The sequence below is a fragment of the Dermochelys coriacea genome, chromosome 10, assembly GCF_009764565.3.
Source record: "Dermochelys coriacea isolate rDerCor1 chromosome 10, rDerCor1.pri.v4, whole genome shotgun sequence".
NCBI lineage: Eukaryota > Metazoa > Chordata > Testudines > Dermochelyidae > Dermochelys > Dermochelys coriacea.
Window position 1 is genome coordinate 71,770,245 of NC_050077.1, and position 20,792 is coordinate 71,791,036.

At 47.1% G+C, this 20,792-nt stretch overlaps 1 protein-coding gene across 2 annotated transcripts in view; it reads left to right on the forward strand.

Moving 5' to 3' along the window:
- Positions 1-17,247, forward strand: part of NTRK3 (neurotrophic receptor tyrosine kinase 3) — a 326,588-nt gene extending 309,341 nt beyond the window's left edge. For both annotated transcript variants that reach the window (XM_043493654.1, XM_038420117.2), the window contains 2 exons: positions 13,225-13,383; positions 16,791-17,247. In XM_043493654.1, coding sequence (XP_043349589.1) covers positions 13,225-13,383; positions 16,791-16,976 — 345 coding nt within the window. In that variant the 3' untranslated portion in view covers positions 16,977-17,247. The remainder of the gene's footprint in view (positions 1-13,224; positions 13,384-16,790) is intronic.
- The last annotated feature ends 3,545 nt before the right edge of the window (positions 17,248-20,792 follow it).

A 20,792-nucleotide genomic window follows, 5' to 3' on the forward strand; every position in this document is an offset into this window, starting at 1 on the left:
TCGAGAAGTTCTGGAGACAGCACCAACCAGGACAGTGACCTGCAAGTCACTCTGATACTCTGAGGACAAATGCTTGGATAGAAAGGAACAGGGTGGGACTGTAGACCCAAAATACAAAATTAGCCTGTTACGGTTTCCAGAAACAAGTCCCAGATCTTCGGCATGGGCTACTGCTCCCCCTAGTGGTGCTTTGAGCTCTCCATTTTTCTGATGCTGCTGCCCTCTTGTAACCCACTCAGACACCTCCAGCACCTGTCCCCTTCTGCTTCCACTTTTCTGTAGGTGCTGTCACGTCCTGCAGCCTCCTGTTTCTGTGCCCCAGCACTTTTGCAATGCATTATAGTCATCTGGGACATGCAAGAAAAGAGCTCCATCCAGTGCAGAGCATTCACCTTGCTTGGCCTCAGGAAGCGCAGCCATTAGCATCACATATCAAATCACTGCATCATCACAGTTTCTAAAATGTGTGTGCTCCAAATCCTCTCTAGCACTGCCTTATCCCCTGGTTCTGCTTTCCTCATGCTTCTCCCCCATTGACCAGTGTCAGAGTAGGCATTGCTTCCCTAATGGCATTGACTAGTTTAATCACATCATTAGTGGGTGTGATGTTGCAGTCCTGAATGATGAGATTTTTATTCTGACATGGGATGAAGTGTGTTTGTTTGACATGCCATCCAGGCCTTCTCTGCCAATAACTGATACTTGACTAGGCCAGGAATCAAAAGCAACTTCAGTCTGAAGTTGCTCAATATTTCTTTGAGGTTTTCAAGCTGATAACCCACTGTTCTAAAACAGAGTGAGAATCTGATCCTAAGGGGAGGGGGTGAAAGCACCATCTCCCGGAATGTTTAAATAGACTGGAGAGGACAAAGCACTAGCAGAGGTACAGTAAGGAACTGTCCTGTAGTTGTTGACCCACAAGAGATTGACTAAATGTGACCAAATGGATTTTGATGAGATGGCCCTGATTTAATGGGGACTGTCTACCTATCATATTTCTAAAGGATCCATCACCTTGGGGAAGCATTAAAGCTTTGTAGGCTAAAGTTTCTGCTACATTTGCAGAACAATAAGGAGCAGATTTTTGAAATGGCCCTTTAATTTTTATACATGCTTTCACACACGTCTCCTGTTTGCACACACAGTTTAGGAAACTGCATATGCAGTTTAGGCACACAACCGTATGCATGAGAGGTACATCTGTGCAGTTTTTAATATCTGACTCTGCAAGTATATTAAGTTATTATGGGCTTGTGCAGTATCCACCCAGGGAAGGACAAGAAGTAATCAGCTTAGTTTGTAGCAAGTGAAATTTAGGTTGGATATTAGGAAAAAATTTCGAACTATAAGGATAGTTAAGCCCTAGAATGGGTGACCTATGGAGATAGTCCAACTTGTGCTTAAAAACCTCCAGTGTTGGGAATGCCACAAACAACTGTCAGAGATGGTCTAGGTATACTTGGTCCTACCTCAGCACGGAGGGATGGACTACATGACCTCTTGAGTTCCCTTCTGGCCCTACATTTCTATGGTTCTGTGTGTTCCATTGCAGCATGATTTGCTAACATCACAACATTGCCGTACATCTGGGTTCAACACAGAGGACAACACCGGGAACTTTTAGGTCTCCCTCCAGATTAACTGTTTCGCATATAGAAAGGGATTTATGTATCATGGAGTTCCCAGGCCCTGCATTGTATTAAATTTCTGTCTTTAAGCCACCAGGACATTTCTGTCTCTGGCTGCCAGGCGTGAGCTCAGTGAAACTGACATTAATAGGAAATAGATTTCCAAACAATCAACCCTAATGAATTTTGAAAATTATTATGATTAATGCCAAGGAAGTTGAACTGATTATCCAGCATCCAGAAGTTAAGTAATGGAGCCTTATCTAAATCACGTATACTCTTCAGTCAGGAGTGGATCTGGCTGCAGATGAAAAATGGGCATCATTGTTCCAGAGAGGGTGTCGTGGGCAGGACAGAGAGAAAGGGGTAATGGAGAGGAGAGATTAAGAGATACCAAGATGACACTGTCTTTGCAGGTAGCGGTAACACATGCAATTTGTTTTACCACTGCAGGTTTTTGAGCTTCATACCTCAGCCCATTTTGTGAGTTTACTTGCATATTACTGAGCAAAGATCTACTGACGTAAAACTCCACCTAAGTTCATGCCCCAAGATGAGGCATGTAGAAAGAGAAACGTATTGAAGACATTGCTTGCAGCCTGCTGTTTTGACTTAACGCCCGTCTATCTGATTAGCTGTTGATCTCTGACACACCCATCACTGTATTATCAGGTCACTGTCAGGCTGCACCACAATGCATGATGTGATGATGTAGTGCCAGCTCCAAAACATATGTGCTTGTATGATCTTGCAGATATGGGAGACTTTAAAATCAGTCTGAAGGCTGGCAATACTCAGCCCCAAAGAGATGTCAGTTGGCCTCATGCCAGAATGATGCTGGGAGAGTGTAAAGCAAAAGAGAAGGTGGTTGGAGAGGTTTGGATAACTTCAGGGGTAGCCAAAATGTTGGTCAGCAGGCCACAATGGCCTGCAGAGTTCTCCAGTGTCCCTCACAGGAACCCTTATCACTAAACGCTGGGGGCTGCCCCTAGACACTCATGCAAATTTCCATCTTTATCCAAGCAACATTAGCTTCTCAGCGCATGATAGAAAATTACACACTGGGACCACTAGTATCTTGGGTCAATATGGAGCATTACATGCTGGTACCAGTAGCTTCCATGGGCCACACCTCTTTATTAAAGTTGGATACAGCTGGAAGACATTCCATTACATGGATATTAGGTACCTCTGTTCACCTATGCGGCCTTTTCTGTGCGCAGTTGGGTCAGTGCCTGGGACGTGGTGTCTGTAGTAGCAGATGTGGTTATGAAGTTGGTAGCATTGCTGGTGGCCGCACTGAGCATTTTGCAAACCGGAGCTGAGAAACGCTTTCCTCGCTGTTACTCCAGACATTTGGCTTGTGTTCGGGCTGCACCTGGACAGTTTGCAGGACCAGCTGCCTCCCCTGCTGAACAAAATATGACTGTGAAGTGTAAAACGCCACACGTGCTCAGAAGGTACTATTTTTGAGGCATCGTTTTGGAAGCAAAAGCAAAATGCTGGCTCTTGCTCCTTTGCATATTTGCATATGATTAGTCTAGCTCATTCATAGCAGTAGGTGCTGATGTCTGAGCTCTGGAAACAATAGGGAAGGATTGAGCTGTGGTTTGGGCACGCTGAGTTCTTGTCTGTGTTCTTGGCAAACATAATTTAAAATATCTGTGAGATTAATCTTCTATTTCCCGTTTTGTAACCTCTCTCCGTGTTACCTCTGGCATTTCTAGGCGGCAGGTAATAACAGAGAGAGCAATCCTGGATGCAGGCAGCTCTTAGAGTAGCAATGATTTATCTCAGGCCATTCTGAGGCAGCAGACTTTACCTCTAGCTTCAGCCACCCCTCCATGTCTGCTCCCCCTCATTTGCATAAGTAATTGGCAGCTTGTTAATGGCTCATTAGGAATGCTGAAAACCGTGGGATTGAAACAAACTCAAAGGAGCAGAGACGGGGAAGGGTGAAAAAGGACGGGGTCCCGGCTTGCAAATTACACTGCTGAATTCCACCTGATTCAGAATTACGGGTCATAAACCAACCGGATTGTTAAATGAAGTAAGGAAAAACAATGTCAATGGGAAGCTTTATTTTTAGACTTGTATTTAAACACAGAACGCGAGTCTGGAGGGAACAAATAGTCCCTCTGCCTCGTCTCGCCCCCTTCCTGACCTTGCAGTAACTTTATCTGGTCATCTCCCCCACCTCATAGCAGGTACATCCAGCTCTCTACATCCACCTTGTGAGAAGTGCATTTAGTTCCCTGTCCCAGCAGAGGTGATTCCAGCCTCCTCTCCTCACCTCACAGCCAGGACACTGCATCCTCCCACCTCGTGACTAGTAGGGGGACACAGATGCCAGCTACTGTCTGGTTAGGAGAGGCCATGCCTATTTGTAAACACAGACACTGTCAACATGTGCAGGGCACTTCACTGCGAGCTATGAACCCGGCCCAGTTTTTGCCCTATAAGATATAAGCTGCCTGCAGCTATTGACATCCAGGCAGGACGCAAGGCCTGCTGTGTGAAGCCGTGCAAAGATTACTGCAGAGGCTGCGACTGGCATCCCCATGGGCAGTGGAGGGAATGCAAAGCAGCTGCATCAAGGAGACACAAGAGGCTGAAGAAAATCAGTTGGTGTTTGTTTGTTTTTTGGGGGGAAGGCGACAGTTAATTCTCCACTCTGGCTGCAGCAGCCGAGACCATCTGACTGAGTGAAGTCACAAGGCCCCAAGTCTTTCGCCTGTCCTGCTGGATCATGGATAAAGAACAAGAGCTTAAAAGCCCTGAGTACAGAGTATTCTCTCCCCTGCTGTAAGCCTGAGCTGTGCCCAGGAAAGAATTTAGGTTACCTGGAAGGGCTAAAGCAGGGGAAGAAAGGAGGAGGGGCAGTCTTTCTGATCTGCTCTTTGCAAGGAGCAGTAAGCCTGACATTTGCAGTGAGAAGTTCTGTTGAGGGGGAAAGAGCAAAGACTGTGAAGTAGAGCAGCAGCAGGAGATCCCCAATCAGGGGAATTGCTTTGCAAGGTCTTCATAATGACACAGGATACTCCCCCTCCAGCTAGTGTGTCCAGATAGGAGAGTTCCGTGCAATTCTGAAGGCAAGTTGGGGCTGGTGAGAGGACCTATGTTAGGAACATCTATGTAATTCAGAGGCTTTGCCTCCATGAATTTGGGACCGCTGATGCAGCTTTGGAGCTGGACCACATTGAGTTACGCATCTGCCTTGCAGTCTTTCCAAGTCTTTTCCACACATTTATAAGGGCAAGTGACACTCTGGTACCAAATAGCAGCCTCTCTATTGAGTGGGATCCTTTCCATTTGATTTTTCTTGCAAAAAGGAGTGGAACAAGGAACTGTTTACTTTTAATTTGAGGTTACAGTGCCATTGTTGATGATGATATCATCTTACATTTCTCTAGTGCATTTCATCATGTATAAACTACATATATGGTAAAATGGAATTCCATCTCCCCCAATCCAAATGAATACCCACACACCCACATGCACTTAAATGCAGCTACCTCTGGGATGGAACATGCCAGCTGTTTAATAGCAAAGCGGCAAGACAGTTTAGAAAAGAAAAAATAAATGTAATGTCTGCAGGGAATATTTAGAGAAGCAGAATGTAGCTGAAAGTTAGCCAGGACATCAGGGCTAACACCCTGCCCTTGAACAAAGTGCCCTGGAATCCTTAATGAACACAGAGGTCTCACTTTTACATCTAATTTGAAAACTGGCACTTCCAGCAGCACAGTATCTACTAGCGCCACACTAAGGCATTGGATTCAGCACAGACTCCCAGGGAAGACTGCCCCTTTCTAGATTTCCAGCAACACTAGGAATTTCTGAGGGGTCTTCCATCCCAACCCTTACAAAGGAGAACCCTGCTTAGCTTGTGAGCACTCACAAAATCACAGCCTGCTGTGGTGAACAGATGGCAGCATCACTTGTTTTTGTTTTAAGTGGCAGCATAGCCAAATCTCAGCTATATTCGCTCTGCTGTGACGTCCTCTCAGAAGAAGACCCAGGCACCTGCAGTTCTTATTTACTCAACACTGCTCTAGATTATTGAACAGCAAGTATTGTCCTCAGAAGAAATGAACGCGTCCTGATGGGGACACACATCTGGTTGTTGGAAGAAGATCCAAAGGTGAGAATCTTCAGGTGCTTTTGGTGCTGAGGTTCTAAAGGACATGCGCACATGTTCCATCCCATCCCAGCCTGGGAAGTCAGCCAGTTCTGCAATTAAAGGAGAGCCCTGCTTCAACCCCCATACACAACCGAGTTGAGACAGCAACCAGAGAGCATGTGTCCTGTCACCAGGTTTAAAAGGAATTAATTTGCTGAATGGATGCAACTGCACTCACAAACCAAACAGGCAGGGAGATGGCACCAAGTTCTCTAATTCCCCCTACCTCATCCAGGAAGAAATCAAGCAAAGAACATCTAACCTTGCAGCACACAAAAGGCGAAATTCACCAGAAAACTGCCTCATTTAAAGAAACACATTTTCTGTGGCTCAGACCTGAATAGCTTTTCCGTGAGGCACCAGCAAAAGCGAAAAGAGCAGAGGCCTCCCAAATGAATGCCAGCCAAGTGAGCCTTCCTCCTTCCAAGCGATGCCCTGTGTACATTGAACGGTTTCCGCTAGACCTGGATCACAAATTTGGGTCAGGCTCAGTTAGAGGGTGTTTGGAGGAGTTGGATTCTGGATCCTAACTCACCTGCTGGCTCTTATCTCCAGAATGGGGATCAGAACCAAAAGCCCTAGATCCAAAGTTCACGGGAGTTCTGGGCTAGGGTTTTGGCCCAGGCCTGTCTTTAGTTTTGGCTACATCTAAGAGAGTAGGTGCCCAAGCGCCTCATTGTCTGAAACACTGCACTACCTTGGCAAGCTTCTCCGTGACTTGCTGCTGTATGGCCACACTCACTAGGGATGGCATGTCTTTTTAGTCCTTCCTAATCAGCTAGATGTCATTCAGAAAGCTGGGACAAGGAGACTTCTTTCCCCAGACACCAGGCTTCCTTCCTGGCAGTCAAACCTGGAGCCTTATAATAATAATCATACATAGCACTTATATAGCTTTACATCTTCAAAGTGCTGTACTAGCATTAACTAATTATTCCTCTCCCTAATGGCCATTAATCCTGGCCTTTCATGAACCTTCCCCATTTCCCTGAGGTTCAGCTCTAATACAGCAGTAAGCCACTCTCAGGGAGTGGCCTGCTATCTTGCAATCTGCTGTCTCGGATGTGTAATGAGGCCCCAAAGAAAAGGCCAGTTGCCCTGGGCCATTGGAAATGTGTGATTATAGAACAGTGCATGACCTTGAGAGTGGTTTATCCTGATTCTAAGATGGCTGTATTATCAAAAGACAGTTCTCCACAGCTCTGAAGCAAATGCACCGCAAGCTGCATTCATTTGTGGGCATCATGTTACCAGGAAAGTATTGGAAGGAGCAGAGCAATGGAAAGGATATGGAAGCTGGAGATGTTGATTTAGAGAGAAAAAGTAAGAGCTAAAGCTGTCTAGCTAGGTTCGGCCGCCACTAAGGTGGGGATGGGGGAAGGCTGCAAATATGTTGTGTGTTTATACAGCAACTAGCACAGGGATCGGCAACCTTTGGCACACGGCCCATCAGAGAAAGCCCCTGATGGGCTGGGCCGGTTTGTTTACCTTCAGCGTCCGCAGGTTCAGCCGATCACAGCTCCCACAGGCTGCAGTTCACCGTCCCAGGACAATGGGGCTGCGGGAAGGGCTGCCGGCACATCCCTCGGCCCACACTGCTTCCCGCAGCCCCCCATTGGCCTGGAACGGTGAACCGCGGCCAGTGGGAGCTGCGATTGGCCAAACCAGCGGCCAAACAAACCGACCCTGCCCACCAGGGGCTTTCCCTGGTGGGCTGCGTGCCAAAGGTTGCTGATCCCTTGAACTAGCACAATGGGGTGCTGGTCATGACTAGGGCTCTTTGGTGCTATAAAAAGAACAGGAGTACTTGTGGCACCTTAGAGACTAACAAGTTTATTAGAGCATAAGCTTTCGTGGGCTACAGCCCCCTTCATCGGATGCATAGAATGGAACATATAGTAAGAAGAAATATATATACATACAGATAAGTTGTAAGTTGCCATACAAACTGTGAGAGGCTAATTAGTTAAGATGAGCTATTATCAGCAGGAGAAAAAAACTTTTGTAGTGATAATCAAGATGGCCCATTTAGACAGTTGACAAGAAGGTGTGAGGAGGATACTTAACATAGGGAAATAGATTCAATATGTGTAATGACCCAGCTACTCCCAGTCTCTATTCAAACCCAAGTTAATGGTATCTAGTTTGCATATTAATTCAAGCTCAGAGTTTCTCCTTGGAGTCTGTTTTTGAAGCTTTTCTGTTGCAAAATTGCCACCTTAAATCTTTTACTGAGTGGCCACAGAGGTTGAAATGTTCTCCTGCCAGTTTTTGAATGTTATGATTCCTGATGTCAGATTTGTTTCCATTTATTCTTTTGCGAAGAGACTGTCTGGTTTGGCCAATGTACATGGCAGAGGGGCATTGCTGGCACATGATGGCATATATCACATTGGTAGATATGCATGTAAATGAGCCCCTGTTGGTGTGGCTAATGTGATTAGGTCCTATGATGGTGTCACTTGAATAACTATGTGGACAGAGTTAGCATCGGGCTTTGTTGCAAGGATAGGTTCCTGGGTTAGTGTTTTTGTTGTGTGGTGTGTGTTGCTGGAGAGTATTTGCTTCAGGTTGGGGGGCTGTCTGTAAGCGAGGACTGGGCTGTCTCCCAAGATCTGTGAGAGTGAGGGATCATTTTTCAGGATAGGTTGTAAATCTTTGATGATGCGCTGGAGAGGTTTTAATTGGGGGCTGAAGGTGACAGCTAGTGGCGTTCTGTTGTTTTCTTTGTTGGCCCTGTCCTGTAGGAGGTGACTTCTGGGTACTCTTCTGGCTCTGTCAATCTGTTTCTTCACTTCAGCAGGTGGGTATTGTAGCTTTAAGAATGCTTGATAGAGATCTTGTAGGTGTTTGTCTCTGTCTGAGGGATTGGAGCAAATGCGGTTGTATCATAGAGCTTGGCTGTAGACAATAGATCGTGTGGTGTGTCTTGGATGGAAGCTGGAGGCATGTAGGTAAGAGTAGCGGTCAGTAGGTTTCCTATATAGGGTGGTGTTTATGTGACCATTGCTTATTAGCACAGTAGTGTCCAGGAAATGGACCGCTTGTGTGGATTGGTCTAGGCTGAGGTTGATGGTGGGATGGAAATTGTTGAAATCATGGTGGAATTCCTCAAGGGCAATAGTTATTTGTGTCAATGATACAGAGAGTTTAAATAGAAAGGAGGATGGGGTCCTTTTGCGCAAAAGAGAAGAAAGGAAGAATTTAGGTTCAATATCAGGATAAACTTTTTGAGAGTGAAACCTGTAACCAGGTTGTAGAACGTCTCTCAAGGGGAGTTGTGAGAGTTTCATCATTTGGGACTTTGAAGACTGCACTGGACAATCCTGCATTGCCCCAGGGAGGCAGGTCTGGATTTCAGAAGAGCTCTTTTCTAGCTCTACCGTCTCTGATTCTGGGTGGGAGTGGTGGAGGGTGGAGAAGAGAGTGACAGGAATCTTTCAGAAATGATTTTGAAGCAGCAGTTTCTTGACAAGGAGTCAGCCTGCACGATCACTGTTATTGCAGGAAACTGCCACCCTAGGCTCTGTCTCAGCAAACTGTGGATTGATTGAAACAAACTTTCATCTTCCCTATAAAGATATGTAATGATTGTCTCCAGAGCCAAGGACATGAAATGTAAATTGGCTCTGAAAAAGGAAAAATAAAGTCTGTTTTGTAGACAGGTTTATTTAATAGCTTCATTTCTCTCCAGTGCTTTTGCCAATGCATGCTACTCCAGGTGGTCCCAGGTACAGTGAACAGGCCTGGGAATCACGCTAATGTGATTATACAGTGGGAGGCAGAGGTTAAGAACAGGGAAGAATCCCCGAAGTGCAAAGTCTGTTGTAGCCAGCACATGGTGTAAGGAGGATCTTCTGTTATCCAGGCCACATGCCATTTTATTTAGTATAGCCTATGCAGTCCAATCTGTCTGCTCTCAATTCTAGATTATAACATTTGCAATATTAGCAAGCAGGGGGGCATAGTAGACTGAGCACAGGGCTGAGATCCAGGAACTCCTGTGTTCAATACCCAGCTCTGCCATGACTGACTGTGTGACCTCAGGCAAAGTCCTATCCCCTCTCTGTGCTTCAGTTTCCTCATCTGTGAAATGCGGATTATAATTTATATCCGTAATCAACCTTGTACGTTGCTGGTGCTTCGAAAACGTAAAATGACAGGTATTACATTAACTCTGTGTCCACTGAAAGCTGCTATCCTTCTGAAATACAGAACTCCCAAGAAACCCTTACATACAGCCCTAGGTTGGGCATATTTTGGGCTCCAGTCTTTCGTTTTTGCCTACGTCCATCTTCCTAAAGAATTATTGGTATTTTTTTCAATAACAGATAGTTGCACATGAAGTACAGAGATGAGATGAGCCCCTTGGCACTGCAAGTCTATGAACAGATTAACTAAGCCAACATTCTGTCGTTACATCCTTGGGACAACAGCTGACCTTGTATTTCACTTTATGTGTAATTTTTCCCCAATGTGTGTCTAGAGAAGGCCAATGACTTGGCTCATGATTTGGCTCATTAGAGATGAGATGGACTATTGGCTCATTTCTCTACTTTCAGAGCCAGATCCTCAGCTGGTATAAATTGTTGTAGTTGCATTGAAGCCAAGGAAGCTACACACCAGTTTATACCAGCTGAGGATCTGGCACACAAACTTCCTGACTGGCCCGGGTCTAGTTCAAAAGGAAGTTAAATGCACACAATATATATTTCACTACTTGTATGTCGAACAAGCGCCAAGATAGGGCAGATTTACAGCACTCTGCAGTGATTTCAGGATTTTTGGAAAACTGAGTCAGTGCTACTAAAGGAGTGCGGAGAGCCAAACATTAGCACAAAATAATTTTCAGTAATCAGCTTGGATATATGTCATGTTGTGTTGACAAAGAATTTCCTTGGAGCCCTTCAAAATAAGGGAAAGCAAGTCATAAAAGCTGGAAGTGCAGGAAAGAGCTAAAATCGCAGCCAAGATTTAAAAGGAACAGAGGAAGAAGTCTTTCCAGTTGCAATAGGAATAGCATTCCTGGGGGTTCAAGGCAGCAAACGGAGAGCATTTCAGCCAAAGTTGGATCTCTAACTGGGAGGTGTGGAGATACAATAAGCTTTTCAACCTCACAAATTGCAGTTTTGAGCATCTGCACACATTAAAGTGGAAGATCGTTTTGAGACTTTAAAGAATCATATTTCTGGTAAAATTAGGCTCTACTAAGAACTAGAGATGGGGCCAGTTGACAGAACTCTGAGAGCCTGGATCTGCACCCCATTAAACTCCGTGGAAGTTTGGATCAGCACTTCCTGGTTAAGGGCTCTCTCTGCCATGTGTATTACCCATGTCATAACTTACTTTGAACACCTCCTATTAAATTGTTTCTGTAGCTTAGTGTTGTAGCTTGCCTCTTTACTGACACCGCTTTAGCACTAAAGAAAAGCAGTACTTGTGGCACCTTAGAGACTAACAAATTTATTAGAGCATAAGCTTTCGTGAGCTACAGCTCACTTCATCGGATGAAGTGAGCTGTAGCTCACGAAAGCTTGTGCTCTAATAAATTTGTTAGTCTCTAAGGTGCCACAAGTACTGCTTTTCTTTTTGCGAATACAGACTAACACGGCTGCTACTCTGAAACCTGTCACCGCTTTAGCACTAGCAGCAATCTAATGAAGCGGGGGAGGTTTCAGAATTCGTGAGGAAAGCAGGGACTTGCAAAGCGTTTTCTTTTTGAGTACTGTTGCCCCCTTGAGCGAGCAGAAGATCAAATTGTGGGCCTGGCAGGATGGTTTCTCTTTGGATGGGAAACCAATGACATGGAGTCAGGGTACTGTCTTTGTGCCATTTGTTTACTTACAAAAATGTACACCAGCCCTCTTTCCGCAAATGGCAGCAGCAGCACACTGCACACAGGCTGCCCTGCGTTGCTGAAATTCCAGGTCAGGCACTCCAGCCCCTGTCCCAAGAAGCAGCAGTCTTTGCCTCTGCTCATCTCCAGAGACCGAGGAAGACTCCAGCCGCTTCATTCCAGCTGCCACATGGTCGAACTTTCGTGCTTGCACTGGTCAGTATCTGTAATAGTATGAAAAGAGCTTCCCAAGCGTGCGCGTGCAGACAAACACTCACACAGAAGGGATTCTCTCATCATCAGTACCAAAAAAATGGTAGTCTCTGGGATACTCTGCCCTTGCAAGAGATGAATGCCAGAGACACGGAGCCATACTGCTCTCAACACCTGCGGTTCAAAACTCCTATCAATTAGTTATTCCCCCTGCAGATGGTGATTCCTGTATTGAAGGACAGAAAAGAGAGAAGCTGGTTCTACTAAGAGACTTGAGTTGTACAAAAATCTCTAGCAAGGACAAGGAGGTTCCTTCTGCTTTCCTGCTGCTGCTGCTTGTGTATTTCCCCTGTTGGACTGAAATGTACTGGCGATGGGGGAACTCTGTCCCAGAAATGCTTTCCTTGCCCAGCATTCCTCAGAGGAATAGTCTCAGGCTATTATTTCACGGGCTCCACAGATTTCAGACATTGTGAAGGGGAAGACTTTATTTTGTGAATAGGTTCTTATGCTGCGCCTATCACCATGGTATCTAAGGGTTTGAAGGCCAAGCCTTCATCCACTGACTGTGCTTTTGCACCTGCGGTTGCTTGTCTCTGAGTGGATTCCTGGTGCAGTTTTCTGGGTGAACACCCCTTTGTGCAGTTATTTAATAGGAGCCCAAACCGGTTTGAGGCTGTCCTAGGCAGCAGGAAAGCTATAAAGAACATTGACATACCTCTGCCGTACGTATTTCTATGTATTTCAGTCATAAAACTGAATATGCCATTCACTCTGCAATAACTAGGCCCAGGAAGGCTAAGGATAGCATTTTGGTTTGGACCGTACATTTCCTGTCTTTTGTTGCTTCATCAGCAGTTGAACACATTCTAGGCATTTTGTTGTATTACTTTGTACATCAGGTTTGGGAAGAGGGGAATCTTTGGAGCTCATCATTTATCTCAATATAAAGAAAAGGAGTACTTGTGGCACCTTAGAGACTAACAAATTTATTAGAGCATAAGCTTTCGTGAGCTACAGCTCACTTCATCGGATGCCGATGAAGTGAGCTGTAGCTCACGAAAGCTTATGCTCTAATAAATTTGTTAGTCTCTAAGGTGCCACAAGTACTCCTTTTCTTTTTGCGAATACAGACTAACACGGCTGCTACTCTGAAACCTATCTCAATATAGTTCACTTCCAATCTGTCATATTAGGATATTAGCCAGTTTGCACTGATGGGTGAGTGTGTGTGGGTTAGAGAGAGGAGTTAGCTTGCCTAGCCTGTCTGAGCATCCACATGGGTAGTCTGCTCTAAGTGAAGCCTTTCCCCTCTCTTATGGCTCTAATAACCTAGACTTGCCTGTGCCTTTGTCCCCATGCAGGTTGGAGGACACACCATGCTGCCCATCCGCTGGATGCCCCCTGAGAGCATCATGTACCGGAAGTTCACAACGGAGAGTGACGTGTGGAGCTTTGGGGTGATCCTCTGGGAGATCTTCACATATGGGAAGCAGCCCTGGTTCCAGCTCTCAAACACAGAGGTACAGGATAAACCATAGCATCTTTGGCTGGGGAGGGGAGACGAGACATGATGGAAAGGAGCATTGTCACACAGCATGCTTCTTGCAGGAAGTTTCGGGCACTTTGAGACCTGGAGGTGGGTTATTTCGCCTCCCTTATCCATCTTGGAAGCCAGGGTACACCACCGCCTTCCACATTCTCAGGAGGAAGTCCTAGGCCTCCCCCACCTTGGGTGCCATTGTCCATAACAGCGTCATAGCCTCGCAGAGGAAGGGCTAGGTGAAGCCATGACTTCCATCTGGGAAATGCAGCCTGACAGAGGCTCTTACTTTGAGAAGATCCCCCAACCCATAATTCCTCCCATCCCACTCCCTGCCTCTTTCTCTGGTTTGAGTCAGCCACAAATAAAGTAAGGTACATGGGGGGCTAATGCACCCAACACTGGCACTGGGTAGGCTGGGCTGACTTTAAGCAGCAGCCTAAATTATTTCCAGCAGAATTCCCAATCTCGGGTATGTAAAATGTTGGTCACAGCAAGAGCTGCAGGTGGCGAGGGGCAGGGATGGAGTGGACCCCAGTATTTTATAGAAAGCTGGGTCAGGCTGTTCAATATGTACCCCAAAATGGGGAAAAACTGGGAAATACCAATACACAATGAACACCTATGGTCCAGGCACTTCCCTTGTATGTTCATGTACAACTCCCATTGACCCCAGTGGGAGCTGTGGGCTAATGTGGGAGGGACAGATCTGGCCATAAAAATTATTCCTCATGGGGAGAAGGGCTGTTCTCCTTCCATTGCCCTCTTTGCAACAAGGCTTTCAGAGCAATCAGTGCACTGAGTTTGAGGGTCACCTCCCAGATGTTCACAATAACAGTGGTAATTAATGCTTGCCACTCTTATGGCTCTTTTTAGGCATAGAATTTAAAGCACCTTTCAGAGGGATAGGCAAAGAGCCTGACACAGTGATAGAGTTGGGAATAGATCCCAGGTCCCTTGATGCCCAAATCCATGATTTAGCAACATACCCACCACACTGTTTGGCTAGATAAGCACAGAAGCATGCTCAGAACTGAGCTAGTAGGGGTTGCTGCAGTTCAGGCTCAAGTTACATCCAGGGGAGGCAGGTCTGGAACAGCAGGCAGTGCTCCAGCTCACGTTTGAGTGCAGTGACAGAGCTGTGCCCAGGAAACATGCACATTTTATCCTATTGTGTGCCTAATGGATTTCAGAAATTTTACCTCTTTTAACAAGATATGTGCATTTTCTGCTTTCCAGACACAGATCCCTTAATTGAGTGAGTGCAGAGAGGGACTATCCAAGGTGCTTCTTTACATCGCTAATACTTGCCCATTTGTGAGCTCAGTGCCCTTCCTGAAGCAGCATGCACAAACATTTTAGAGACACAAAGAGTGAGAGAAATGATCACAGAAGCCATTTGTTATGTTACTTAATGAGCTGCTCTTGCATTTGCCTTGGAGATAAATACAAACACACACACAGACACACACAAATGAGCGTGCATACATCCCATATGGATGAGCTGTCATGCTGGAACCCAGACCGCACAAATGTCTCTGCACCTGTCTCAGTTTCCCCATCTGTGAAATGGGGATAATCAAACTAACCCATCTACTAACCTTAAACAGTGCTTTGAACATATAAAGCTGGTACTGTTGGGCTAGGAATAGTACTGCCACATCCAGACAGGGTGACTTTTAACCATAGTCACCTCCATCTTTACCTGACCCTGTCTTTCCTCTGTCCCTTTCCCTTTTCTCCTCAAAGGAAAGAATTCATAGGCAACCTGTGCAAGATATCGTACATTCATCTTCCCAAATGTTAGGGATGTGTTTGCTGTTGGCCTGCTGGTTAGAAGCAGGCTGTGGAGACTTATGCAGAGTCCAGGGGCCACTGGAGAACTGACTCCACCAGATCTTAGATTCACTTTTAATGAGGATGAGCAGGTCTGGGACACACCTTCTCCACTCCGGGACATCTACAGGGGACACAAGTCTAGATTTTATCTGGCTGTTGGCTGGTTAAAGTTAAAATGAGCATTTTTAGACTTTCTGCTAAACACTAGATGAGACCCTCGCTGAGGGGAAGATGGAATAGGGCAAATGGCTAGTGAAAGACCACCTGAAGACCCAAAGCTAGCCCTACTGGTTAAATTTAAACCTTGCTTCCTCTCTAAAGATAGGGGCTCACCATGGGTCTTTCAATACAGGAAGCTTTTTAGTGGTCCTAGTTCATGTCTCTCTGCCTGCTCCACTAAGGCTCGGAAAGTTGACTCTGCCATCCGCTGTACAGTGATAGAGCCTTGTCTGCAGCACTGCATTTCCATCGCCCTCCCATCCACAGCTCCTCCTAGTCGCTTTCTCCTCTTGCTATGTCTATGCAAACATCAGATTGATAACTGTCTGTTTGGATGTGTGCCGGGCCCCATTACTAGTCACAAATGATAAACTTCAGGCCCCCCTCGCTGGTCTACTTGTCTCGCAAGTAGCACTGTTTGGGATCTGTGTTTATCTGCTGCGTGTGTCAGGTCAATCAGATATGGCAGTGCTGGGCGACTCATCATTTCCCAGACAGGGGACTAGTCAGTAATAACAGCTCTCTGACAAGTCACTTTTTCCCCCCTTTACATTCTTTTCCCTGGCGAGTAGGATTCAAAAAGCAGGTGCTTGGGGAATTGTTTTCCCCTGGAATCACTCTAAAGATGTCATTTCATGCTGCACGAGCCACTCGCATTTTTCTCATTACCGGCAACGACCTGATCTAGAGCGAGGTGTGAACATTTGCAAGATTTTCTTCCATCATGAATTTGATCCAAGATGAAACAGTGGGTTTTTTTCTGCTTACAAACATCAAAAATTAGACAAATTTGCCCTGGGAGAAGCAGGTGGGAGATGATGTTCTGAAATCCCCCTAGTAAAATTTTCTTGGGTTTCACCATGGAAAAGGCTTTTATTTTCAGCAGGGGGAAAGACTGATGATATAAAAAAATTAACTTTTTCTTAGACCATCAGGAAAAACTGACATATCACTTTCAGGGTCAGCTTCTCCTCTATATAAATTACCACTGGACTCCTCCTTTGACTAAGCCTTCTGGTCCATAGGTACAGTCAGGTAATTAGGTGTCAAACTGGGAGGAGTTGTGCCTGGAGTTAATAGTGTTTGCAAAATCAAGAGTATATTTCACTGAGATTGCAAAACTGCAGCTGAAAAGCAGGAGGTAGCTGCTGAGAATCTGTTGCTGTATATCACCTGCTGGGAGCCTGCACACCTCGAATCAGAGGGATCTGCTGGCTCGTTAGGGCTCTGATGAAATGTTGGTTACCATCCAGGGCTAAGCAGATTCGGCAAAGGGACATTCACAGCGCTTCATTGTGGGGGACTCACCAGCTCTGTTCTGCATTTCAGGTCATCGAGTGCATCACCCAAGGCCGAGTCTTGGAGAGGCCTCGAGTTTGTCCCAAGGAGGTTTATGACATCATGTTGGGCTGCTGGCAGAGGGAACCTCAGCAGCGGCTCAACATCAAGGAAATCTACAAGATCCTTCATGCTCTTGGCAAGGCCACACCAATCTACCTGGACATCCTTGGCTAGCAGTGGCCGCTTGTCAAAAGTTCCTGCTCCAGCCTTCCTCCACCCACCCCTACCTCCTCTGCTCCCCACCCCTTTCAGCTCCCAAGCAAACATCTTCATATAAACTCAAGTGCCTGCTACACATAAAACACTGAAAAACAAAACAAAACAACCTGTAAGGCAGTTTGGCTTATATATATTTATAGATATATAGATATAGATATATATACCTTCCACATCAATACAGAAAGAAGCTGCTGTTACAGAAACTATAAGACTTTAAAAAATAAAACAAAAAAGAAGAGAAGAAACGTAAAGTACTTAAAAAAAAAAAAGGAGGAATCTTTTCTCCCAAGCTGTGGAGAAGTGAAACATGACTTGGCTGTGCTTTGTCTGCTCGGGCTGAGCTCAAGACTCTTGCTAGCACAGAAACGCAGTCCTAGGGAAAAGCTCTGGGAGGAGGCCCTGCCCCATTTGTAAGATATGCACTGAATGTGTGACTCAGTCCCTGCCTGGACGTTCGGGCTCTGAGCGAGGGCAGTGCCCCTGAAGGAACTTGCAATTCCACTCACCCACCTTCCCACTCTTTTCCTCCTTTTGACATTGCAGGACAATTTTTCTAATTTGCCAGTTCTTAAATGTATAGACTCAAGGCTTTCGGAACATACAGTAAAGGATCGCGGCACCTACGGGTAAACCACACACAAGAAACAGCCACCCTCCCACAGAACACAGACAAGAGGAACTGAACCTTTCTATTGCCCAGCGCCAATCCTTTGTCAGACTCTGGGGATCAGTGCCGGGGACAAGAGCAGCTGCCTGGGAGAGCCATACAGAGAGCAGAGTTGGGGAGGGGCCTGAGCCATTCTAAGGATGCTTTGACCGCACTTCGGCATGCGGGACAGGCACCCAGCCCATGCGTTGTCTCCAAATAGGGGGTGGTTTTGAAAGCAAAACCCTCCACCCTGCTTATTTTGCCAGGGGACATGGTAGAGATGTGAGACCCCCCGCCATACAGATGGGCCAAATTCATCCCTGGCGCAATGGCACTGAAATCAGGGCTCCCCCCCCCCAGCGTGTCTTCAAAGGCTGTAGTTTGTCATCTGGCTGGGGACTGGCTTGCACGGCTTCAGGGGTGCTCTTCAGGGTTAGTACGCCATGCTGCCCCTCCTTCCTTTCCCCCACCTCCACCATCCACTCACCTCTCCCCCGGTCCAATACCTAGTATATCTGCCAAAGGGATGGGGGTGGTGCAGGGGAAACGAAGGAGTCTGGGAGATGGCTGGGAACCTGTCAGCACCTGCCCAGGCCCTGTTGACATTCCCCTCACATCTCCAAGCCCTGAAAGGATTGATGCATCTGCCTTTGAGCTGCTGTGAAAATGCAGAGGCTGAAGAATAGCTCCACTGGTAACCCGGGGAGCTGGGGGAGGGGAAGGTGGTGCTTTCCCGAGGAGACGGCTCAGCAAATGGCCACTGCGGCCAGCCTTGCATGTCAATGAGGACAAAGGCCTGGCCAAGGGGACTGGGACAGCCAGGGGAGGGGCAGAGAAGCATTCCCTGTCCCACGCCCCCATCAATAAAAGGAATCAACCTCCTGGCGAAAGGCTTCCTCAGAGGTGGGCTCCTGCTTGAAGCTGGCCTGGGAAACAAAACATTTCTGGTTCGTTTCTCCTCCGGCTAATGGAGGATGAGGGGACAACATGCCGCTTGGCAGCTCTAGCCAGGAGGAGGGTGCTGTCAAGGCAGAGTTTGAAAGGTGACCGCTGTAGACCCAGAAATAGCTAGTTGGGATGTGGCCCTTGTCATGGAAGGAGTGGGGGGATCTTCTCTCCTACCCCCTTCCAGCACCCCCCACCCAGAGCAATCGACAGGGCAGGCTGCACTCGAGAAAGGATGCTTCTGTCCAGGTGGTGATGTAGTTGTGGCATGCTGAAACCCCCTCCTCTGCCCTGTACAATCACTCCATTTATCTGGAGCTGTCTTGTTGCTGGCTTGAATCAGAGGAGGGGGCCCCTGGCACAGGGAGGGGAAGAAGGCAGAGCCAGGGGAAGGCCTTTCTGGTGCTAGTGGAGTGGAGTCTGCAGGGGCTGAGGCTGCTGGAGAGGGGTGGGTGCAGTGGCTTATTTGGTCCAGGCGGTGCTTGCTGTAATAAAGGCATTGGGGAGGGGAGGGGAGGGGAGGGGAGGGGAGGCAAAATGTGACTCCCTGGCCCGCCTTACAAAAACCAGGATCTGTCAGTGCTTGGCGGTAAGGGGTGAGGCCAGGGCAGCAGACTCTGGAGTCAGGGCAGTGTGCTGGGCTGTTGGCATTACAATGCTGAATGATTGTGTATGGGTCGCTTTGGATAACAGAACTGAGCTGTTGGCAGGAGGACAGGCAGGGAAGGGGTGTTAATGGCTCCATAGATCATAGAGAAACCGCAACTTAGTGCCCCACTCCCCCCATGCGCTGCATGGCTTTGTTCTCCTGGGGCACCTGGACAATGGGAGCTGGCTTTGGTGAGAGAGGCACCCCATCTTTCCCCTTCCCCCCCACCATTTAACTAGCTCTCAAACCTTTTTTCCCAGTCATAGCACTCATAGACCCCACAATTCCATGTTAAATTCAGGAGCACCCCACCCTCCAGCTCTGCTGCAAACCAGGGATCCCTCCCCCCCGCCCCATCCCATGAGTGGTGGGTTCCCCAAGCCAGCTCTGTGTGTGGGCATCTGAGCAAGGTCAGGGCAGGAGCAAGGAAAGACATCAGGCCTGAATGCAGCATGGTTATTAATAACTGGTCTAATGAAAAGAGAGGAAAGATGTCCCCTGAAAGATGTTAAGCTCCCAACACCGAGACTCAGGCTGTCAGACTGCCCCATTGTTAGCCCCACCAAATGCAATTATGGCACTGGGGAAAGGTTCTCTTGTCAAAGCTTGTTTTGAGCAGCTGCTCAGCAAAAAAGTAAGGCAGGGTTGATACCGTGGCATGGAGTTATGATTCCCGTGCTGCCATTGCTTTGGGCCTGTGTGTGTTGGGTTTTGCTTCTGATAGTTTCATTTCTGTACTGGTGAGAGGAAATAGTTGCAGACATGCTGTGGGAGTTGGGAAGGACGCTGGACCAAATTATAGGGGAACATACCTAGGAGTCTCCTTTTTGCTGGAATTAATACAGAGCCCCTTTAGTCTGCGTGGGTGGCTCTTTCACCCACCACAGGACCAGAAGTTCCTGATGGCTGTGGAACCTATGTGGTCTCACTGTGTCAGAGATAGCACAGGGTTTGGGGAAACCCATACAGTGTGCCAAAAAGAAAAGATCTACTCTAGAATGTGGGTGCCTTTGTGGACCAGGGAGGCACAAGTGACTCCAACATTGTGCAGATCCTCCATTCGCTCCCCCCATGAAGAGGGTTAGCTATCGCTCTGCTGCCAGGAATGCCAGAGCTCTCCCCCAGCCTGGCTACTCGTGCCATGCCCAAGGACCCCAGTTGACTCTAGCTTAGGCTTATTTCAGTTCCCCTCCCCACATCCCCACACCAGGGCATTCCCATTACTCGACTCCTTTAACTGAGCTGGTTCTCGTATGCCTTTTGAAAGGGGAGGTGGGCCAGACCCGAGGGCAGTCCTGGACCTTAACTGAAAACAGGACTGTTGCCCTTCCTTGCACTGGCAGTGGGGCACTTTTACTTAGGGAAAAGATTAACCCAGGCAAATCCCTTCGAGGGTTTCACCTAGATGGAAACCTGCTGTGCATGAGGGCACAGGCACTATGCTGTGGTTGGCCCTGGGTTGTGGTTTCAGTGACCTCATGGTTTTTTTTTTTTCACATCTTCTGTGATTTCCCGTTTCTTACATTTA